The 23,736-nt window shown below is 45.9% G+C and overlaps 1 protein-coding gene across 2 annotated transcripts in view; it reads left to right on the forward strand.

The window, feature by feature from the left end:
* The window catches only part of DIP2B (disco interacting protein 2 homolog B), a 239,143-nt gene extending 220,710 nt beyond the window's left edge, over nucleotides 1-18,433 (forward strand). For both annotated transcript variants that reach the window (XM_056119950.1, XM_056119951.1), the window contains 9 exons: nucleotides 807-937; nucleotides 2,220-2,388; nucleotides 3,442-3,612; nucleotides 6,097-6,158; nucleotides 7,074-7,131; nucleotides 9,957-10,031; nucleotides 11,537-11,714; nucleotides 12,260-12,383; nucleotides 14,041-18,433. In XM_056119950.1, coding sequence (XP_055975925.1) covers nucleotides 807-937; nucleotides 2,220-2,388; nucleotides 3,442-3,612; nucleotides 6,097-6,158; nucleotides 7,074-7,131; nucleotides 9,957-10,031; nucleotides 11,537-11,714; nucleotides 12,260-12,383; nucleotides 14,041-14,293 — 1,221 coding nt within the window. In that variant the 3' untranslated portion in view covers nucleotides 14,294-18,433. The remainder of the gene's footprint in view (nucleotides 1-806; nucleotides 938-2,219; nucleotides 2,389-3,441; nucleotides 3,613-6,096; nucleotides 6,159-7,073; nucleotides 7,132-9,956; nucleotides 10,032-11,536; nucleotides 11,715-12,259; nucleotides 12,384-14,040) is intronic.
* The last annotated feature ends 5,303 nt before the right edge of the window (nucleotides 18,434-23,736 follow it).

The following is a 23,736-nucleotide window of genomic DNA, read 5'->3' on the forward strand; positions in this document are numbered from 1 at the left end:
AGTTATCCCAAGAAATTTGTGTTATGTGCAAAGTGTTAACAGAGAGCCTAACAGAGTTACAGTTTGAGCCAGTCTGGAACTGTAGGTTCCTATTTCATAAAACCCAATTTTTTTTTCCTTTTTGGGTCACACCCGACAATGGGGGTCCCTCCTGGTTCATGCACTCAGGAATTACTTCTGGCGGTGCTCAGGGGACCATAGAGGATTCTGAGAATCGAACCCGGGTTGTCCATGTGCAAGGCAAATGCCCTACCCGCTGTGCTATTGCTCCAGCCCCACAAAACCCAGTCTTGACTAATGACAGAAATAAAGTACCTGCACATATTTTTAATTTAATATGGGGCACACATGGCAGTGCTCAGGGGCTACTCCCAGCACAGTGCTTGAGGGACTATGTGGTGCGGGGATCAAAACCAAGGCTCCCGGACCAAAACATCTGCTATGACAGGAAATTTCTCAAATGAGACTTGGATTAGGCTTTGCTCTTTTTTTTTTCCTGTTGTTCTTGTTTTTGTTTTTGCACCCCATCCAGCTCAGGGCTAAGTCCTAGCTCAGGGATCACTCCTGGTGGTGCTCTGGGAACCTTATGGGGTGCCAGAGATTGAACCCTGGCCTCTCGTGTGCAATCCACTGTACTATAACTCCAGCCCAGACTTAGATAAGGCTTTGCAGCAGCAATCGAAAATACGTATCATTTTGAGGAGCTTGGGAGAATGAGAAGTTGCAAGTTCTCAAAACTAAATTTGAGTTATTGTTGTGCTTGTGGGATTCCAGTTCCATTCTGTTCCCTGTTCCTTGCTTGCCAGATGTCCCACTCTGCGGTCAACGCTCTCTGTAGAGCCATCAAGCTCCAGTGCGAGTTGTACTCCACACGGCAGATCGCCATCTGCCTTGATCCTTACTGTGGACTTGGCTTTGCATTATGGTGTCTCTGCAGGTAGGAATGGAAATGTAAAGAAACAGACTGTGTGCGTTGTCTCTGGGTGTACCATAACCATATCATCTTTTCCATCTTTCCCTTAATTCATCAGTTTCAGTGTAATGCTTGTTTCCAAAATTGGTGCACCTACTTATCTCTGGTATTTGTCTCTCATGTTTTATGCCTCACCCCAACACACAGTAATCAGGTTACCTGCCCTCCGCTCCATCCTATAATCCCCATGTTAGAAGTAGAGCCAAGTGGGAAGATAGTACTCGGTGTGCCTTATCAGGCTTTGACAGCCAGAATGTACCCCTAGGCATGAAAGGAAGGACTAGAAGGACTGCCAGCATGTACTGGACGGTAGCCCGGCTGTTCTGGCCGGAATGTGTCTTGTGGAGCAGCAGACTTCCTGCCCACTTTCGCCCACCCAAGGAACTGAGCTCAGACCAATGCTGTCACCTCCTTGGGAGGCATCCCCATGCATGTTTCCTGGACACCTGTACTCACCAGCCTCTCTCTGTCCTCTCCTTTGTTAGGATGGCACCATTCCTAATAGGGAACCAAACTTGGAGCTTTCCGACTTCTACTTCTCTCTGTCTCACATCTAATTAAATACCATGTCCTTTGGCTCAGTTGTTTGCAAAATTTGCTGTGCATAAAATTCACCAGGTAAATCACCTTCACCGGATATACTTAAATCTCTAGAGGCAGAGATTCCACTATTTTTTTCAAAACAGGCTCCTGTGACTTGGACCCGTATCCAGGTGTAGGAATTTGAGGGATCACATGGCTCATCCTGTGCTCATTGAGCTCGTCTGTCATTTGGCCCCAACCTTCCTGGCTTCACGGCTCTCTCACCTCTTCCCCATGCAGCCTGTTTTCCAAGACTTCACCCTGGAGTGCTATTCCCAAGTACCTTGAGCACCCCCTTGCTTCTCTGCCTCCCTCATACGTGCTCTTCTTTTGCCTCAGTCCCTTCACTGCCATCCCCACTTTCTCCAGCCACTCAGAAATATCTTCCTTCAAGCTCATTGTCACTCATTCTCTGGAACAACCCCCTGTTCAAACTGAACGACTTACTCTTTATTCTGTGACCTCAGTGTTTTTTATGCATATTTTATTTACTGCACAGTCCAGCTGCTTTATTTTATGTTTGTTGTCTTGTGGCTTGCATATCTGACATTACCTTACGCCGTCCTTCATAACTCAGTAAACGTCTGTGGAATTGATGATGTTCTAAAACACTCACGTGTCTGGGACAGATTGATAATGTTAACTCTTGCCTTTTCCATTGCAGTGTGTATTCAGGTCACCAGTCCATCTTAATTCCTCCTATGGAGTTAGAAAACAACCTTTTCCTCTGGCTGTCCACTGTCAACCAGTACAAAATAAGGGATACTTTCTGCTCCTACTCAGTAATGGAGCTCTGCACCAAAGGACTTGGAAACCAGGTGGAGGTGCTAAAGGTGAGAAGCAGCTGCTGCTCACTCCATCCTGAGGAGTTTTGAAGAAATGGCACAGGGGAAACAAATGACTGCCAGCAATTTTTAATGGCCGATCAAATAGGTGTTTTGTAAACCTCAGGAAGTTGATCTCATCGCCTTTTTACTAGCACACTCCTTCAGAGTTTAATGTTAGTCACTTTGGGCGGAAGGTGAGATTTGTTGGCACGCTGAGTGGAAATTGCTTTGTGTAAAGATGATGAAAACCGTGACCTTCAACGGGTTTTATTCCTATAGAATATACAGTCTCAGAATATTTGCTCTTGGGGAAATGGCCCAAAGATAAGGTAGCGCATTCGTATGTATCCAGTGATCATAGCTCTGACTGTCATGAGAAGTCAGAAAACACTGACTCTTCTTTCACTAAGATCAATGACCCGAAGAATGAAAAAAGAAATGAGTTAATCCGTAGATTTCTAGCTGGTTTGGGGCCTTAGCTGCTTCTCTCCATTTTGAAATTCTGATATGCAGGCATATAAAATCCAGATCCCGGAACCGCGCGGCCGCATTCGCGGCCGCGCGACATCTTATTATCTCATTCCTACTTTGGACAAACTTGCAGGCTGTCGAATGTAGCCTGCCCACAGGGCAGAGTCTGGCAAACTCCCCGTGGCCTACCAAATATGCCAAATACCAGTAACAATGATGGGTCTCATTCTCCTAAAGAGCCCTGAATATAATCTCAGGGCTAGGATGAAAGAGACGTTACTGGGGCCTGCTCGAGGCAATCGACGATTAACAGGATGATGAAATGAAATGAAAAATGATATGCAGGCATGCAGAGGATTAAAATAATTGCTGCAGAACCTGAAAGGTTTAGATGAAGGGGAGAAGAAACATAATGGCAGATCCAGCCATGATAATGATATTCTGAAAGTGCTGAGTGTTTCTTTTCTGATGGTGTCTGGGCTAAAAACTTGCAACTCTGTGGATCTTCCTGAGCAGAGACAGAGCCTGCTTCTGCCACCCCTTTTAACCCTGTGGTGACCCCACTGACCTTGGCTCCGTGTCTCACAGACCAGAGGGATCAATCTCTCGTGCATCCGGACCTGTGTGGTGGTGGCTGAGGAGCGGCCCCGAATCGCCCTGCAACAGTCCTTCTCCAAACTCTTTAAGGACATCGGTCTGTCCCCTCGGGCTGTCAGCACCACGTTTGGATCAAGAGTCAATGTAGCAATATGTTTGCAGGTGACTAATGGAATTTGATCTGGGGACAAAAGGGAATGGAAGGTGGGATGCCCTCAGCAGAGGTCTCAGGCTGGAGTATCCACAAGCTCCTCTCACCTGCTGGGGGATGGGAGTCCTCTTTGGACTTCCCTGGGCCCCATTTCACTGCTTTGTGAAATAAAGGTAATGAGGACTTAGTATGATCCCTCTTTCGCAGTGCCATATTGAGTTCTCAGTGCCAGGTACTGGGGGCCACACCCAGCAGTTGAATACCAAAGAAAATAGTACGGGGGTGTATATAATCTCTTACATTTTTTTATTTCATTATTCTTTTTAATTGAGGGACAGAGGATGGAGAGATAGTATAGTAGGTAGGGCATTTTTCTTACATGCAGCTGACCCGGGTTTAATCCCTGGCACCCTGTATTCCCCTCACCACCACCCTCCCCCGCCAAGTTCCCACCAGGAGTAAGCTCTGAGCACTGCCAAGTATGGCCCCCCAAAATAGTAAAAATATTCAATAAATTGAGGTACAGTGATATTAATGCTTTGGCACATACAGTCACTGAACCACTACCAAAGTGGAAGAACCCTCCTGGGCACCTGTCAGTTCTCTGTGCTCTGCCCATCTCTCTGGCCAGTTTCTCACACACATGCACATCCCTGGCCCCACCCAGGTTGCTTCAGTGCTGTTGTCAGGACAGCAGAAGTGTTTGTTTTCGTTAGACATTACCCATTCCCTTGCTTTGTTCCATTATATCAACATATGACTCAGATCATCCTGCACGTCCTTGCCGTGATACCCTCTAGTTCTATCCACGTTGCTGCGAACTGCTGGTTTTCCGATTTTCTCATAGCTGGTTAGCATTCCACCATGTATACAAGCCACAGCTTCGTTATCTGTTCTCCCGTTGCTGAGTTCTTGGGTTGGTTCCCAAAGTCCTGTCTGTTGTGAGTGGTGCTGCAGTGAGCATGATATGCATCTTTTTTTTTAATCTCCTTTGTTTTTGATCTCCTTCATATTCTATAACCTTTTTCCCCAGGGGAAGCACAGATAAGGCTGTATTCTCTCCTCCAACCAGAGATAGACTTGCCATGTTATTAGTGGGTGAATGACAAAAAGAGACCAAGGGCCAGAGAGACACCATAGGGGATAAAGCACTTCCTTTGCATGCGGCCCACCCTGGTTTGATCCCTGGCATTACATATGGTCCCCCCAGCACCTCTAGAAGTGATTCCTGAGTGAGGCCTAAAACCACAAAACAAAAAGGGACTGAGATACCAGGGAAGAATGGAACTCATTCCCTCATCTGTGGAATATAGAGTAACAGAATGGGAGATTAACTCCCAGGGGTAGTAGAGATAAGGACCAGGAGGTCTGCTCCATGGTTTGGAAAAGGCAGCTGGAGGAAAAGGCAGCTCAGAGAGAGAAGGGAACTCCAAGTAAAGGATGTTAGGAGGATCCATTCAGGTTGAATGCTGAAAGTAGACTATAGACCGAACATGATGGCCACTCAACACGTCTATTGCAAACTACAACACCCAAAAGGAGAGAGAACCAAAGGGAATGCCCTGCCACAGAGGCGGGGGATGGGGGAGGATGGGGTGGGAGTGGTGGGAAAAAATATTGGGAACATCGGTGGAGGAGAATGGGCACTGGTGGAGGGATGGGTAAACAATTATCATATGACTGAAATACGAAAGTTCGTAAGTTTGTAACTGTACCTCATAGTGATTCACTAATAAAAAATTAAAGAAAAAAGAAAGAATGGAGCTGATTCCATGTCGTTTAGAAGCTCTTAGTGCAAGTAAAGGTCTGTGTGAGGTCGCTTCATATCCACTGCATTGTGACATCCAAGTGTCGGGGCACACTCACCTTGGAGCGCACTGTGGGCTACTGACCGTCAGCCTGGACAGTGCTGACTTGGAAGTCCTTAGAGTAGACCTGTCTCACCTGCTTTGAGTGCGGGGATGGAACCGTCTCAGCCTGGTGACCTTTCAGTGCCGCTGTGGCTCTTGTGGGTAGGGCCCTGCTGTCCTGGGAAAGAAAGAGAACATGAGGCTAAAACCAGTCTGTCAGGGCTGGAGAGCTTGCCTTGCAAGCATTCGATCTGGGTTCAACCCCCCCACCCCAGATGGTCCCCAAGCCCTCTAGGAGTGATCTCTGAGCACAGCCAGGAGTAAGGAGTAAGCCCTAAGCACTGCCACTTGTGGCCAGAAGAGACCAAGCTGGTGAGGGGTATGAGCCAGGGCTCAAATGGATACTTTGTTCCCAGCACTGCATGGTCCTCAAGTCATTGCCAGATGCGGTTCCAAAACAAACCAGAAAATACCCAGGCTGTCCCTCAGGGCCGGCTGCAACCCCACTTCACTGTTGAGGGATGTGAAATTCAGCAATAGAATTGGAGGGTTTTCTGTACGTGGCCAAATAATGTATTTCTTGATTTGAAAATACAGAATATGGAAATTATTTCGATTTAAACTAAAGAACGTTTTTATTTTTAGGGAACCTCAGGGCCTGATCCAACAACTGTGTACGTGGATCTGAAGTCACTCCGACACGACAGGTGCAGTAGTTTGGGGTGGCCTTTCCCAGATTACCTGCACACAAGGTTCTGCGCCTCACACGAAAGCTGGCAGCCCTCTTTACGTCTTTCGTTTGTGTCTTCTCAAGGGGTGTGTGTAGAGGGAGGGGATTTGCTTTCAGCGTCTGATAAGATTCACACCTAGGAAAGAGGGAGGAGGGCCAGAGCTATAGCACCGCGGGTGAGGCGCCTGCCTCGTATGCGACAGGCCCGGTTTCTGTCCCAACATCCCTTATGGTCCCCCGAGCACTGCCAGGATTCCTGAGTGTAGAGCCAGGAGTGACCCCTGAGCATCGCCAGGGGTGGCCCAGCCCCCACCCCGACAAAGGAAAAAGGAAGAAGGATTTTTTCTTTAATGTTCTAGCCAGATTACAAGCTTGTTTACACTTAGAAGAAAGCTTTAATTTCCACAGTGGAAAGTAATACTTAGTTCTTGCCTGTGTAAATGCATTTTGAGACTTTTAATGGAAACGGATGCTCTCTCCTCTTTGAAAATAAGAGATGGGACAGACAGGATTTAAAAAAAAAAAAAAGCAGAGCCCAGAGTTTCAACCCACAGTCCCAGGCTGCCTGGGAAAATCTCAAGATGGACATATGAAGGTCTTCAGTCTGGACAGTGCCCCTTAGAGGACAAAGGACAGTTCTAAAGATGCTTTCTGCTTATCAAGGGGGAGCTACTGACATCTAGTGGGTGAAAGCCTGCTATGTTGCTGCATGTCCTAGAGTGCACAGGGGAACCTTACCCAGAGAATTCCCTGACCCAGGATAGCAGTGATGAGCCTGAGAGACTCCTCTTGTGCGGGGGGAGACCAACTGGGGGTCTGGAGAGGCGGCTCCAGCCCTCAGGCACGGGAACGGACAGAACACTGTCATGGAGAAAATGTTGTTCTTCCACAGGGTTCGTCTTGTGGAACGGGGCGCCCCACAGAGCTTGCTCCTCTCCGAGTCTGGAAAGGTAATTTGTTCTCTTACTCACTGGGAAAATGGTCTGTGTGTAGAGGGTCATTCAAAAAATGAAAGTGTTGGATTTCTCAGTACTCAGGGAAGACTGAATTGAAACCTGCAGATATTTGAACATTTTAACTTAGCAAGTACTTTGACGTTTACAGGACACAGGAGTCAGAGCGACAGTACAGCGGGTAGGGCCCTTGCCTTGCATGCAACTAGCCTGGGTTCAATTCCCTAGCACCCCATGATCTCCTGAGCACCACCAGGAGTAATCCCTGAGCATAGAGCCAGGAGTAGGCCCTGAGCATCATCAAAAACAAAAACTTCATCAGATACTGGATTTAAAGTTGCTTCATTTCCAACTTCCCTCTCTCCCCACTTTTTTAACGGAAGCAGGGATGAGCTCAGCCAAGGAGCGCTCACCTTGCATATATGAGGGCCTGGGTTCAATTCCTTGTCCTGCAAAACAAAATAAAAATAAACCTTTCCGTGGCATATTCTCCTTCACATCCCAGCAAGATTCAGGGTTCATTATATTCAAGGTAGAAAGAGGAGCAGCACTTGAAAGGAGCCAGGACAAGTGGCGAGAGAGCGGGCAAGGGGCGGAGGACGCGCCTTGTGTGTGTGACTCCCGAGAGCAGGGCCAGGCTTGCTGGAGCAGCCCAAACCCGGGCACCTCCCCTGAAAAAAAGTATAAAAATGACAAGCCAGTTTTATCTTTGTAATGTTACGAGGAGGAGAATGTACAAAGAGGAAATGTACATAATGTCAGGGAAGATACATATTTAAAGTTAAAAGATAAAACAGGGAACAGATGATGAAGGTAAGGTTTCTTAGAGTGAAGCTGTAAAATATTCTGGAAAGATTTATTGTTCAAGTCCACTCAAGCTTCTGTAACAGTGTTGGAGACTGGGCTTATGAACAGCAGAAACTTCTTCCTCACAGTTCCGAGCAGAGGGATTCCAAGGGCACTTGTTGGTTGGGGCGCCGGTTCAGAGTTTGCAGTCTTGTCACTACATTGGATGATAGAACATTAGCGGAAGCAATCCATTGACTCAGTTCTTCGAAGAGATACTGATGGTACCGAAAAATCCCTTGCGGTAATTGAGAAATGCAGAGAAGTTTGAGTGTCACAGAAGGAACCATTGAGACCAGAGATGTGTCTTTAGTAGAGTACATTTTGTTTCTGTGGGGCACTGGGTTCGAGTGTCAGCACCCGGTGGCCCTGGATGCGGGTGGGTAGATAAGACAGAAAAATAAATTCCTTAATGGAACTGCAGTTGCTTGCCTTACACGTTTGAGGCTGTGGGTTCAATCCCCACCACAAGTGCCAGTGGCGCCTGGCACGTAACTCAGCGGTAAGGCACTTTGCATGTGCAGGTTTTATTCCATCACCACAAGTGATGGTCAGTCACCCCCTGGGAGGTTACTCGGGGTTCACTCTTCTGATCTTATCTATGCCCCAGCTGAGCATTAGCTGACTGGCGGGACTGGTGGGAACTTCTTCAGTCACTGTAGATCTCTGATACTCATATACTCCAGAAACTCCAGATGAAGAGGGGAGGACTTAGGGACTCTAGAGACAGTACAGTGGTAAAGTGGTAAACTCTCTTGCCAGGCATGTAGCCAACCCTAGTTTGTTCCCTGACACCACATGGTGCCCCGAGCATTGCAGAGTAGCGCCCAGGAAACCCCCGGCATGACGTGCGTCCTCGGGCCCTTGCATTAAATTGCTGGCCTAGTTGGATGAGAATTTCTGGGAGGAACTCCCAAAACAGAAACAATAGAATTTTTTATTCGGGAGAGTGTAGGGCCACATCCAGCTGTACCCAGGGGCTGTTCCTGACTCTGTGCTCGAGAGTGACCCCTGGCTGTGCTCAGAATCAAATCAGGGCGCTGGAATGATAGTATAGCAGGTAGGACATTTGCCTTAAATACGGCCAAGCCGGGTTTGATTCCCAGCATCCCATATGGTCCCCCAAGCACCGCCAGGAGTAATTCCTGAGTGCAGAGCCAGGAGTAACCCCTGAGCATCACTGGGTGTGACCCAAAAAGCAAAAAATAAATAAATAAAATGCTCAGGCTGTGACGTTGCAAGGCAAGTGCCATAACCCTTGTACTTTCTCTCCAGCCTCCGAAGGGTGGTTTTTAAGGACAGATACAGAAAACCTGAGAGGCCTTCCTTGTATGAGGCCTTGTCCATTCTCTTGCACCTGTTTCTTCCTTTTCCTTCCTGAGGGAGGTCCTGGCACATAATCTCTGCCAGAATCCTAGGGACTGAATGTCTCCACTCCACAGAGCTGCTGCCATCTCCTTCCTAAAGCTTCTGTTCTGCTGGCATGCACTGGGCACCTCCCAGGCAGCCCCCTCTGCTCCCCTGCCTTCAGGGGCTCACTGTCGTTGGTCTAGTGACAGGTGAGCTCATGGTCCCATTAGTCTATAAATGCTGACTGCCACAGTTGTGCTCAGAAGTTGCTCCCCCTCTGCATAGATGGTTGACTGCATGTCTTTGAGAGGCTTTTCTGCGTACCTTGTCACTGATGACCCGTGGAGCACTGCTTATTGTGTTGGAGGGAGGCAAGCAGGCTGTCAGTCTCTGAAGCGCATTCCCTCTCTCTCTCTCTCTCTCTCTCTCTCTCTGGCTTTTTGGGTCACACCGGCAATGCACAGGGGTTACTCCTGGCTCATGCACTCAGGAATTACCCCTGGCGGTGCCCGGGGGACCCTATGGGATGCTGGGAATCGAACCCGTGTCGGCCGCGTGCAAGGCAAACGCCCTACCCGCTGTGCTATCACTCCAGCCCCATTTCTCTCTCTCTCTTTCACCCTTAGATTTTACCCGGAGTGAAAGTGGTTATTGTTAATCCCGAGACCAAAGGGCCTGTTGGAGATTCTCACCTTGGGGAGGTAAGGACGATGTTCACCTTTATTCTGAAAAGTCAGTACTGAAAGATTTTTCGGTTCACACTTTGAACTGTAGGTTTAACTTTTCTGTCATTGTGAGTTTTCATTGCAAAAAAGCCTTAGGCTTTTTCCCTCCGGGCAGCAAGATGGCAGCCGCCTCAGAGCTTACTGGAAGCCAGGTATGAGCCGGCGGTGACGGGGCAACTGCAACATCATGGGAAGGGGGGCTTTCCCGGCTCGTCCTTCACACCCTACCGAGGTCACGAGTTGCCCCCCACAAGCAGCTCTCCGGCACGGCCACGGCTCCAGAGCCACAGAAACCAATCTCGTAATTATCTGGCTCTTGGCAGAAATCCCTCCAGACTTAATAAGTAAAATATCAGAAATCCAAAATCGCGCAGCTGCTATGGCGGCCGCGCAGTATCATTTGGTTCTCATAATCAGCTACAGAAAAAAAATTATTTCACAACGCCTTTTTAGCAGTTCTGATTGTTGGGTGGAAACTCTAAACAATAATGGTGCATCTTCTGTCGAAATAATGAATGTAATCAAAGTAGATAGAAAGTTAAGTAGAAATCATCTGCCTCACAGGCATTGGGAGGGGTGGAAGGGGATGTATATTGGGGCTCTTGGTGGTGAAAGATAAGTGAAGGGAAAGATGTTTGATCATTGCATGACCGAGACTTCAACCTGAAAGCTTTGTAACTTTTCCCACAGTGATTCAATAAATAAATATTTTTTAAAAAAGCCTTAGGGAGGAGAAGAAGGCTCAGAGGGCAGGGACACATGATTTGTATGCAGGAAACCTGGGTACCATGCCCAGTCCTGCATGAGATGTGCCCGGGCGTGCACGCGTGCGCGCACACAAACACACACACACACACACACACACGTACACCCACTGCAAGCATGGAGCTGAGTATAACTCCTCCCACATATATAGCAAGTTGCTTAAGTTCTCAGGGCCTCTTTCTTCATCTTGAAATAGTAATTACACTCCCTCACCGACTTAGTGGAATTGTGTAAGATTCATTGAGTGTCTCACATGAGTACCAGTGTTCTTATTGTCGTTAGCTATGCCATGTTCAGATTCAAAATTCAAATATCCTCTGTAGTTCTTTTCTAAGGTTTTAGGTTCGGGGGCACAGAAATGATGCCCTGATGCATCTGTGGGCCCCCAGAGAGGCAGAAAGGAAGCAGGGGGGAGGAAGGATAAGGGGCATGGTTAAGAGTTTCCTAGTTTCTGCGTTTTGGGCGCGTTTACCTTGTTTTTCGATGATAAGAGGGAAATAAGCTAAGTACATGCAACATCGCCATATAATTTACTCTCAGGACTCATAGATCTGTGTCAGAAAGGCCCAGCTTTTACTGTGAGCACAAAAAATACTTGGTAAATGTCAACAGCCTTTTCTGTTGCAATTGTGTTGCCGTTCTTCCTGTAGGCATGTGATTTAAAAACCAATCTGTGCCAAGGAGATTGACTTTGTGTGTTCCTTGTCTTTCTGTAGATTTGGGTAAACAGTCCCCACACAGCTAGCGGCTACTACACGATCTACGACAGTGAGACTCTTCAAGCCGATCATTTCAACACCCGCCTCAGCTTCGGAGATGCTGCTCAGACTCTCTGGGCGCGGACGGGATACCTTGGTTTTGTTCGCCGGACGGAGCTGACTGCAGCCACCGGAGGTATCTCTTCACCGACACTTGCCTGTGTGCCAAGCTTGCATTTCAGCCAGTAGCACAGCCTGACGTTCTTTTATTTTATTTTGGTGCTACCAAGCACTCTCTCTCTCTCTCTCTCTCTCTCTCGCTCTCTCGCTCTCTCGCTCTCTCTCTCTCTCTCGCTCTCGCTCTCGCTCTTGCTCTCGCTCTCTCTCGCTCTTCTCTCTCCCGGCAAGACAAGTTGCCACTGGCTTTCTTCAGCCCACACAATTCACAACACATAATGATGGTGATGATGAAAATTGCTAATTTTGTGGTTACTTACGGCGTACCAAGCGTCATGCTAACTTCCCGATATGGATCTCCCCACTTCATCTTCACAGCGGCCATTTCTTGTCACCTGTCTCACAGTCTTGCTCCACCCAGAGGCCGTGCACTTTACTCTGCATCACACAGTTGGCGAGTATGGCGCCAGGCGATGAGGCAGCATCAAACTCTGGGCTCTGAACCCCAGCCCTGTCCTGTACTTACAGGTCTGATTAACCAAACGTCTCTCTTCTCTCTGTCAGAGCGTCACGATGCGTTGTATGTTGTGGGGGCTCTGGATGAAACGCTGGAGCTGAGAGGCCTGAGATACCACCCGATCGATATTGAGACCTCAGTGTCCCGGGTCCACAGGAGCATTGCCGAATGGTAAAGCCCTCGCAGAATAGCTTTCCTAGCTCCGCCATGTGCCAGTTCAACCAGCCCTTAATTGTCAGCCCTCAGCCCTCCCACCTGCAGAGAGGGGGAACAAGGGAAGATAGGAAGGAAGGAGGTGAATTCATTCCAGTTTTGGTGTGCCAGCTGCTGTGACAGAGAGGACCCAGAGACCCTGAGACTGACTCAGAGGAATGTCTGTGAAGCTGGGTTAATAAGAGGCACTGAAAGGGACCCGCCTGATATCTTGCCTCAAGAAAGTCCCTAGAGAGACCAGAACGATAATATAGCAGGTCGGGCATTTGCCTCGCACAAGCCAACCCAGTTTCAATCGCTGGCACCCCACATGGTGCTCAAGCACCACCAGAAGTAATTTCTGAGTGCAGACCCAGGAATAACCCCTGAGCATAGCTGAGTGTGGCCCAAAAACAAAACAAAATTCAGAATATGCTGGTGACCATGACATGCTTTTAGACCAGTTCTAAGGTCTCTTTCTCTCTTAGTTTGCTTAATATTGTTTATGTTTTCCCTTACCTGGAATCCATTTACTGTGTGTGTGTTTTTTTTAACCAGTTAAGTTCTGCACATTACAGTAGGCCGTACCTGCCAATGCAGCAGTCCCACTCAGTGCAAGACAATGTACTAGCCAAAGCATTTCTTATTAGGTGGGAGAGTGTTGTTTTAGCAAGCCAAAAAGGAATAGAGAGAGCAGGGAGTGCACTAGCCTTGCACATGGCCAACTCCAGTTTGATCCCCTGCTCCGCATATGGTACCCCAAGCATGCCTAGGGATGATCCCTGCTCAAGAGCCAGGAGTAAGCCCTGAGTATTGCAGGGTGTGGTCCAAAACAAAATTAATATTGGGGCCATTGAAATAGTTCAGGAATTGAGTTTGCCTTACATTCAGCCAACCCCAGATTAATCCCCCATTACCACAAAAGGTCCCCTAAGTATTGCCAGGAAGGTAACACCAGGAATAAGCCCTGAGCGATGCCAGATGTGGCCTCTAAACCAAAGAAACAAAACAGACCCAAACACCCCAGGTTTAAGAACCACTGAGGCTGACTGAACCTCTACACGTACCTCCTCACCCCCCAAAATCATGTTCTATTCTCAGAACTCTTCTGTTGCGTATGTCTTCTGTCAGGATCAGAGAGACAGCTCAGAGGACTGGAACATATGCTGTGCGTGCAGGAGGCCAAGGGTTATACCTACACATGGTCCCCAAGCAGTGCGGAACGCAATTACTGAGCTGGGAGCGGCCCCTGAATACTGCTGAGAGTGGCCCAAAATCCAAACAGGAAAGCTTAAGCAAAAGAGAGGGTAAATAGAATACCTGGGTATCTCAGGCTTGTGTCTCTGGATCTCAAGGGAGATAGAAACAAGGGATCAAAAGGCCACATATCCTTCCCTCACATGATGCACTCACAACTTCCCATTCCACTTTTAGACTCCTACGAGATTTTTGGTGGTTCAGCCAAATAGCTGTGATCCTGCAGTCAGATTACATATCACTGAGATGGCTCCTACTCTTTGAGTGGATCCAAGGAAAAAAAGCACTTCTCCAGGAGATAGGACCAAGTCCTGGGCATATGTAAGAAAAGATAACTGACAGCAATGGTGACAATAATTGAATGTCATTCTCATTTCAGTGCCGTATTTACATGGACCAACTTGCTTGTGGTGGTTGTGGAACTGTGTGGCTCTGAGCAGGAAGCCCTCGATCTGGTTCCTTTAGTGACAAACGTGGTCCTGGAAGAGCATTACCTCATCGTTGGAGTCGTGGTTGTGGTGGACCCAGGTGTTATCCCCATTAACTCCAGAGGAGAGAAGCAGAGGATGCACCTTCGTGACAGTTTCCTTGCCGACCAGTTAGACCCCATCTATGTGGCATATAACATGTAACCAGCCTTGTGGAGATTTCAAGGGCCCATCCTAAAAAACCACAAGGACCAAAGATCTGGGACTAGAAGCAAGCGTTCAGATGATGAGAAATAAGCTGGGACAGCTACTTTAGATACTTCATCTCATCCTGTGGAATTCTGCACTCAGTGTACAGGGAAGGGGAATTCTGAGATGGCAAATGAAAAAAATGTTAACAATCTGTTAGTCATGAGCTTGGACCTAGCGTGAGCAGCACGTTACTAAAGCAATTACATGCATGTTGCATTTTTTTCATCTGTTGTATATACTTGTATTTTTACCTAATGCTCTTTTAGAATTTTGTAAGAGAGTCGAATGAATTCACAGGAAGGGGGTAGTCTGAGTTACACAGTTCCCCGCTCTGTACTGTATTCTGCCATTTGATCATCGCTAGGCATCCTGTGGGCTTTGTTAACATGGAGTCGACACATAAGCAAAACTGATAACCCACTGAATATGAGAATTACGTTATATATATGCACATATATATAAATTCCTAACTGTAAAACATTTGACCAGTGTTTTAAACATGTAAATAAGAATACACATAATTCAGCTTAAAAAAAAAACTGAAGAATTGGCTTGTATAGTTATTAACAACCAAAATAGCAACATTTGTGCTTTGAGAGAATTTTAGAACTCTCGTAGTGCAGTGGAATTGAATAGATGACCAAAAAGTGCAAATTGTTGGCAGATTTTACTGCACGTTGTACTGTGTCTCTTCTGGCTGGTGTATTTTATAAACTCAAGCTGCCTGTATTCGTTTTTAAAGCTTGCATTCCCAGAATCAGCTTAAGCTTTTAAGAATTCAACCTATTTCTGTAAGCTGAAAATCTGTTTAGGAATCAAAATGTTGTGGACAAACTGAGATTCACTAAGTCCCACCCTGTCCTAAGGAACCCGGATACTGCACTCTGGCCCCCAGTGTTGAAACTGCTGAGACTGCATAATATTGGAGACTTTCCTCTTTTCCAGCCCCCCATCATAAGCCGTGCGTGCAGTTTGTATACAGAGCTACTTCTTCCTGCAAAGTGCACTGCATGCACATTTCACAAGGTGCACAAGGGGTTCGAGAGCAGGTGATAAGCTAGCTGGGAAGGCAGCGGGATCTCTCGATAGTCACTTGAGCGAGTAAGGCTACAGGACTCGACATCTCAGAGCTGATCATTTTGGGTTGCCAAAATAGACGACAGGCTTATGCTGCAGTAGGGGAAGGCTGATGTTTTCAAGAAACTTTTGGAATAACTGTGGTGCCCTGGCCAAGCGGACTGAGCCCGAGACTGAGTTTGGCGTCCGGCTCAGTTTCCTTTCTTTGGTCTGATACTTCATGTATTTGAATATAGTTGAATTTTATTATTTTTTTCTTACAGAAATATTTTTAAAAATTAAAACTCAAAAGTGAACAGAGTTAACTTGTTAAATCAGAATGGTTCTCTTTGACCCACTCTGGTCTATTGTGTAAATATTTATTTAGGCTATTTTAATAATACATATCATTTACCCCCACTGTAACATCATGTAAACTAAATATGTTTTTAAACAATTTTTAAGACTTGTAATTACCCTGAAAATAAGGTTTATAATGCAAAGACCAGACCCCTCACCAGGGCAGCATTCTTGGGGGCTGCCCTTACAACAAGTCTCTAAGCCACTTTATGACTCTTCCTTTTACATAATCCTCCTTACAACAAGTCTCTAAGCCACTTTATGACTCTTCCTTTTACATAATCCTCTTTTCCTCCCAACTCATTCTCCACAGAGGCAGACCTCAAGGCATTTTCCAGTTCCAGCTCTCTTTTTCAGCATTTTGTATGAAGTTAATTTACGTGTGATGGGAACTGTTCTAGTGTATACAGGGGGGAAAAAAAACAACATTGGGCCTAGAAAATCCAGTGTCTTGCAACGGTTTGGTTTGCAGAGAAAATTGCCTACTTATTCAGAAAGTAATTTTCTAATAGTCTTAGTGATTTACTGAAAAAGAAAAGAAAAAGCAAGGGATCCTGAGGGTTAAGTAGTTTTATCTTGGTGGCTAGAGAGAGAGTACAGAGGTTTCTGTACTTGCCTTGCCCACAGCTAACCCGTTTGATCCCCGGCACTGCATATGGTCCCCTGAGCATCACTAGGCATGATCCCTGCGCCTGGTGCGGCCCAGATTCCTCCACCCACCCCCCCCCCCCCCCAACCTTCATCTCTCTCCAAAATCCACACATTCTAAGAAAGGATAAAAAGGGCAGAATGTATCCTATGGATGATTTTGAAAATTCTTACTACACAGTTCATGTGTCTATTAGACATAGAATGTGAACCACGTCTGTCATTTAACTTTTCCTAGAAAGCACATTGTGAAAAAGTGAAACGAAGCAGGGCCAAGAGAGTGGCTCAGGGGTAAAGCTCATGCCTTATAGGCCTGGGTTTAATCCCTGGCACCACACACCCACACATTGAAATTTTAAGAAGCAGATTAAACTGATTTTAACTTATTTTTGTTTAAGCTAAAGATCAAGATTCTATCACTGCCACATGGGCTCAAAATGAAAAATATTCCCAAGATATTTTGCTTTTTTTTTTTAATCATGTTGTCTTTGAAATCAATTGAGTAAGCGTATTAAGTATACCAATGTGGACTAGCCATATTTCAAGTTTCAGTAGCTACAGGCTATGGTTATGATACTGGACTGTGTTAATCTATTGTCATTCCTTCAAATAATATACTCCTATTAATCTCAGAGTGAGGTTCATTCCCAGTTACTTTGGGGCTGATTTTCTAGTTTTGTAGTTCCTTGAGACATTAGGGGGGTTTTTTGTTTTGTTTTGTTTTGTTTATACTGTATAGATGATTTCTTGATCCTTTGCATAGCCTTCAAAGCCAGAATTTGCTAATAATGGAAAGCTCCCTCTTGTCCACAGTCTTGGGAACTTTATCAGTAACTCTGATAGAGTGTTTCTCTGGAAGGGGGATGAATTCAGTCATTGGCTTAAAGACATTTGTAGGTTCTCAGATATCAGAATCCCATTTGGTTGTAGACTTGGTTAAGGCAACTCTCTTGATTACACAGAGCTTTTGTTCTTTTTATAATCAGTAGAACTTTTGTGGTAGAACCAACTCTAAAGTCCATTATCTATTAAAAAACACACCTTGCAATTCCTGTGGAACATATTTCGTATGGGTTTTTATGCCTGTGAAAGATAAATAGCAAAGTCCCCATCTTAGTTCATTGTAATCTGTTCATCTGAAAGTTTCTGAACCTCTTTTCTGCCTAACAGCAGAGGTAACTGAGGTCGGTCAGGAGAACTCCTAGGCCCTGGGGATTCTTAGAGCTGCATGCGGGAGACCCTGGAAATGACCAGCATGCCAGTAGACACCAGTGAATCCACAGGTTTACTTCCCGCCTTCTAAAGGCCCTGGTTCTTTGGCCCACCTCCACCCACTCCCAAGTCCTTTCCTCCTGATGTTATGCTGCCTCAGGCTATTTAGGGACCATCCCATCTTCCTGACATGAGTTTGCCTCCTAACTTTAGTCCCTGGGCAATGCTTGCTTAGTGCTTTTGTTGAATCAACAAAGGGCCTGAGGCCTTAGATTTTTATTAAGGTCTCTGCCCCAGGCATGGTGCTCAATATCTTGGCCAAATAAATTACTTTCCTTGAATATCCAGGAATCTTAGACTAAAGCATTGAGGAGTTATCACCTCACCCTCAAACTCCAACAAAATCTATGCCTTAGTGTTGTTTTTTGTTGTCTGCTTTGATGTATAAGCAAGTGTATTTGGAGCAAGAAGCTGCAGTGCTCCAAACACACCTTAGGCCTTTTCTTTATCATCCATACAACATTTCTGGTTTAGGTAAATGTAAATGGGCCATGTTATTTGTCCAAGGAAGCAAGTGTAAAAATACAAAACTAATTTTTTTTGTCCTAAATGCTGTTTTGTTTACTTTTTTTGTCAAGATATTTACCAGTGTCAAACTCAAACAATAGTACTGTGTAATTATGTACAAAGTTTTTTTTTATTTATTTGAAATTAGACTAGATATACATTTTTAAATTTAACATCTGGCTGGACAGTGTTCTATTAACTCATTGAATGTGTTTCCTTTGTCTTGTGTTAATAAATATTGATGCTTGATTGTGTTTAATGCTTTATACACTGGGATAAATCAAAATTGATAAGTTTTAATGTTAACTTCAGATGGTGAGACTCAAAGATAGCTGGAATGGCCACGGGAAGATGAATACAGAAATCCAAATCTAGATTCGAGGAAACACCAAAAAAGAAAATAATGCAAGTCTCTCTGAATGCAGATTATAGATCAGTGCTACAACAGGAGGCCAGATCACAAAACAGCCTTTTGAAAATTAACAAGCCTTTTATGAGGATTAAATTTTTTCTGCTCCAGGCATTTAATTTTTTTATCTTTAAAAAATTAATTATTCTTTATAAAAGATAAAAAAAAAATCAGGGCCACAGCAACAGTACAGCAGGTAGGGCATTGGCCTTTCACGTGACACAACCAGGAGTGAACCTTGAGTGCAGAGCCAGGAGTAAGCGCTAAGCACTGCCAGATGTGACCTCAAAACAAAGTTTTTTGTACTATTGTCTTTCATTTTGTGGGGGAGGCATATGGGGCGATTCTCAGGGGCTCCTCCTCAGCCTACTCCAGACCTCCCTTATGCAGAACATGCTGTCAGTTGAATCATCTCTCTGACCCAAGAGAGATGTATTAGTAGTACTAGTATATCCCTATCTTGGAGAGCCCAGCAAGCTACAAGAGTATCCTGCCCGCATGGCAGAGCCTGGCAAGCTCCCCACGCATATTCATGATGTCAAAACAGTATGGGGCTGGAGCGATAGCACAGCAGGTAGGGCATTTGCCTTGTACTTGGCCAACCCGGGTTCAATTCCCAGCATCCCATATGGTCCCCCAAGCACCGCCAGGAGTAATTCCTGAGCGCAGAGCCAGGAGTAACCCTGTGCATCTCCAGGTGTGACCCTAAAACAAAACAGTAGGGGCTGGAGCGATAGCACAGCGGGTAGGGCGTTTGCCTTGCATGCGGCCGACCCAGGTTTGATTCCCAGCATCCCACATGGTCCCCTGAGCACTGCCAGGAGTGATTCCTGAGTGCAAAGCCATGAGTAACCCCTGTGCATCGCCAGGTGTGACCCAAAAAGAAAATAAAAAAGTAAGTCTCACAATGGAGACTTGTAACTGGTGCCCGCTCAGAGCAAATCGATGAACAACGGGAGGACAGTGCTCCAGTGCTGCTCGTACATCCATGAAAATTCTAAGTGGATCTTTACTCATAGTATTGACAGATTTCATTTGGTTTTGTTTTCAAACTGTTCATTGTACTAGAATTTTTAAAAATCTATAATGTACTTACTGAATTTCAGATTCTCTAAAAGTGGAGCGATAGCACAGCGGGTAGGGCGTTCGCCTTACAAGCGGCCAACATGGCCGACCCGAGTTCGATTCCTCCGCCCCTCTCGGAGAGCCCGGCAAGCTACCGAGAGTATTCGATATGCCAGACACAGTAACAACAAAGTCTCCAATGGAGACGTTACTGGGCCCGCTCGAGCAAATCGACGATCAACGGGAGGGAAAAAAAAAAAAAAGTAATACGCTGCTCTTTATTCTTCATTTCCTGGTTAAAAAACAATGGTAGCCCTGTGAATTGTGCATATTCTCAAACATTAAAACTGATTCTTGAATTATGCTCGAAGCTGTATATGCAATTGAGAACATTTCAAGTGCTTACCCACTAAACACAGGCACTGAAATAAGAACTACAACTAGAAAGAGAAAATACTGTGTCCTGCCCTCAAGGAGATAAGGAGATAACTAAGAGTTAAGAGGAACAGTGTGTCATGGGGCAGGTAGACTTGAGCACCCAATTCTACCCGAGGAAGAAGTGAGGAAGAAGCCTGTGGGAAATCTGCTGAAAGAGGTAATATCTGCACTGATTTTGAAAGCTAAGACAGATAAGCAGAAATACAGCTTCATATATATATATATATTTTTCTTTTTTGGGTCACACCTGGCGATGCACAGGGGCTACTCCTGGCTCTGCACTCAGGATGCTCAGGGGACCATATGGGATGCTGGGAATCGAACTCGGGTTGGCCACATGCAAGGCAAATGCCCTACCCGCTGTGCTCCAGCCCCAACAGCTTCATATTTTGAGGATGTAATTCATTAGCATTGTTGCTGATAACTCAGTAAAGTGGAGAGGAAGGGAAGATGACTCAAGAAAAAAGTATTAACATCCTTGCTTGACCCTCATTGGCCGCCAGCTCTTGGGGAAATGCCTGGCTTGGACGAGGACTGATAAGTTCTGCACTTACTCAGCACAGATTCATACGTCCCACAAGCCCCATGAGGCAGCTGTCAAGATACACCTGAAGTTCACTTGTTAAGCACAGCGGGGAAATGTCCCTGCCACCTGATTTCTCCTGTGGACTCAGGCTGGAGAGAGGAATTGCTCTTTGCAGGAAATGAAAGTCAATCCTAGCCTCGGCACAGCATTTTGGGTCTTTGCAGAAAAAAAATTCAGCAGGAGGGAAGGGAATTAGGGAAGCGAATATGGTTTTTATTGAACAAAAACTTGCTTAGAAAGATGTGAGAGAAGAGGAAGAGGGGAAATATGTGTTAAAGAGAGAACACAGGCTGGAGACATAGTATGGGAGTAAGGGTGCTTGTCTTGTACGCAGCCAATCCTGGTTTGATACCCAGCATCACATATAGTCAAAGCCCTGCCAGGATTAAGCCCTGAGCATCATCACCAGGTGTGGCCCCAAAACCAAAGGGGAAAAAAAAGAACAGATTTCTCCAGAGTGGAAATAAGCAAAGAATAGACTAGATCCATGTTCAAGGGAGAAAAAGCCCCAAATGGCTTTCAGGAGGAGGTTTTATACAATTATTCCTTTATTTCTGGGGGTTTGCCTACATGAGAGTTCATCTGGCCTCACCACAGGAAAGTCTTGCATTGTTGATGGTCTTGTAATCTCATCCTTTGCACTTGTTGATGTTCTTTCCTTAATTTCTTCTGTAGCTTCAAAACTGAGGGTTCCACTCTCCTCTGAGTAGGTGCCTGGATTTATTCATCTGGGTGGTGCCTCAGTTTCTCCTCTTCAAAGAGCTCAGGATTTATGTTCCAAGAGCTGTGGTCTTCATGACTTTGGGCTACCTTCAGGTCTAAGGAATCTTTTTTCCCACCTTGTATTTTTTTTTCCTTTCCTTTTTTTATTAGTGAAACACCACGAGGTACAATTATAGACTTACAAATTTTTGGGTTTCAGTTATACAATGATCAAGTACCCATCCCTCCACCAGTGCCCATCCTCCACCACCACAGGTCCCAGTATCCCTTCCACCACCCATCCCCCCCATCCCACCCTGCCTCTGTGTCAGGGCATTCCCTTTTGTTCTCTCTCTCTCTCCTTTTGGGTTCTGTGGTCTGCAAGAGAGGCGTTGAGTGGCAATCATGTTTGGTCTATAGTCTACTTTCAGCATGCTTCTCCCATCCTGGAAGGATCCTCCCAACACCATTTATTTGGTGCTCTCTTCTCTATCTGAGCTTCCTTTTCCCCTAGCACGTGTGGCTGGCCTCCAAGTCATGGAGCAAAATTCCTGGTGCTAATCTCGGTCACTCCTGGGTGTTAGTCTCCCATTTTGTTACTTTATGTTCCCCAGATGAATGCAATCTTTCTGTGTCTATCCCGCTCTTTCTGACTCATTTCGCTTAACATGATACTTTCCATGCAGTACCACTTGTATGTCAATTTCATGACTTCATCTGTTCTAACAGCTACATAGTTCTCCATTGTGTAAATGTACCAAAGTTTCTTTAACCAGTCATCTGTTCTTGGGCATTTGGGTTTCTTCCAGTTTCTGGCTATTGTAAAGAGTGCTGCAATGAACAAACAAGTGCAGATGTCACTTCGACTATACTTTTTTGCCTCTCTGGGATATATTCCCAGGAGTGGTATTGCTGGGTCAAATGGGAGCTCAATTTCTAATTTTTTGAGAATCGTCCATACTGTTTTCCAGAAGGGCTGGACCAGTCGGCATTCCCACCAGCAGTGAAGGAGGGTCCCTTTCTCGCCACATCCGCGCCAGCACCAGTTGCTTTTGTTGTTTCGGATGTCCCACCTTGCATTTTTGTTTTGGGGCCACATCCCGTGGTGCTCAGTTTACTCCTGGCGATGCACTCGGATCAAACCTGGGTCGGCCACAAGCAAAGCAAGCGCCCTACCCCCTTGACTATTACTCCAGGCCCAGGAATCTCTTCTTAAGTTTTATTTCCCGGAAGTATATAACTAGGGCCTCCTTACCTACCATCCTATGACAGCATGAAGAGAGAAAGTAAAAAGTTAACTTTGGAGGCCTGAGCCAAAGACAGAGCACTTTGGGGCCTTGTGTATCATATTAGAGCCAATGACAAACTTTAAAACAGGGATCTACTTTTTGGGGGAGGGAGTCTTTTTTATGGGCTTTTTTTCTGGGGTGAGGGTCTTACCTACTGATCCTCAGGTCTTATTTCTGACTGTGCCTATGGATCACTCCTGAATGCTCAAGGGACCAAACCCAGGGATCAAACCCAGATCAGCTTCATGAAAGGAAAGCACCCTCCCCCCTGTGCTATCTCTGGCTCCCAAAGCAGGGATTTTTCAAATGGATATTTGCAACACCGAAGTCTTCCTGGCAGTTACACAAACAGTAGATTTATGGGATAAGGAAAGGGAAGTAAAACCAGACATGGGGAGACAAAGAGGGTTTGCAATAATTGCAGCTTCAGTTTCTGTGCAGGAGCAGGGAGAATGGAGGAGTGCAGTGCCTAAAAGTCAGATCTCAATCACAGAACATTCAGAGTCTAAATAAACCAGAACATCTTAGGTTCTAACTTTCGGAGTTGGATACAGGTATATGGGTCCTAAAGAGGAGAAACAGACTAGGGAAAGAAGATCCTGTCTCCCAATTTGATCTTTCTCATTTGAGACCCTGCAGGGCATGCAATTGAAGACCCAGACAAGGTTAAATACTGTGGCGAAGCCTCAGGAGCTCTTTAGACTGAAACTATTGGGGAGACATCATTTTTAAATGGGGTCCAGCAAAATAGTACAGTGGTACTCGGAATCAGAGAGTCCCCTAAGCACATCAGAAGTAAGGGCTGAGTACAGCTGAATGCAGACCCAAAACAAAAAGCAAAAATCAAAACAAAAAACGGACTAGAGAACAAGCAGGTAGGGTGCTGTCTTGCAGGTGACTGGCCCCGGTTCAATCCCCAGAACCTCATATAGTTCCCTGAGGACCTCCAGGAGTGATTCCTGAGTGCAGAGCCCTGAGCCCTGTCAGGTATGCCCTCCCCACCCCCTCCCCCAAGAGGTCACTGAAGCTGTAGAAGTGAATTACATACCAGTAAAAGAGTGAG

The sequence above is a fragment of the Sorex fumeus genome, unplaced genomic scaffold, assembly GCF_029834395.1.
Source record: "Sorex fumeus unplaced genomic scaffold, SorFum_2.1 ptg000042l, whole genome shotgun sequence".
NCBI classification, from domain to species: domain Eukaryota; kingdom Metazoa; phylum Chordata; class Mammalia; order Eulipotyphla; family Soricidae; genus Sorex; species Sorex fumeus.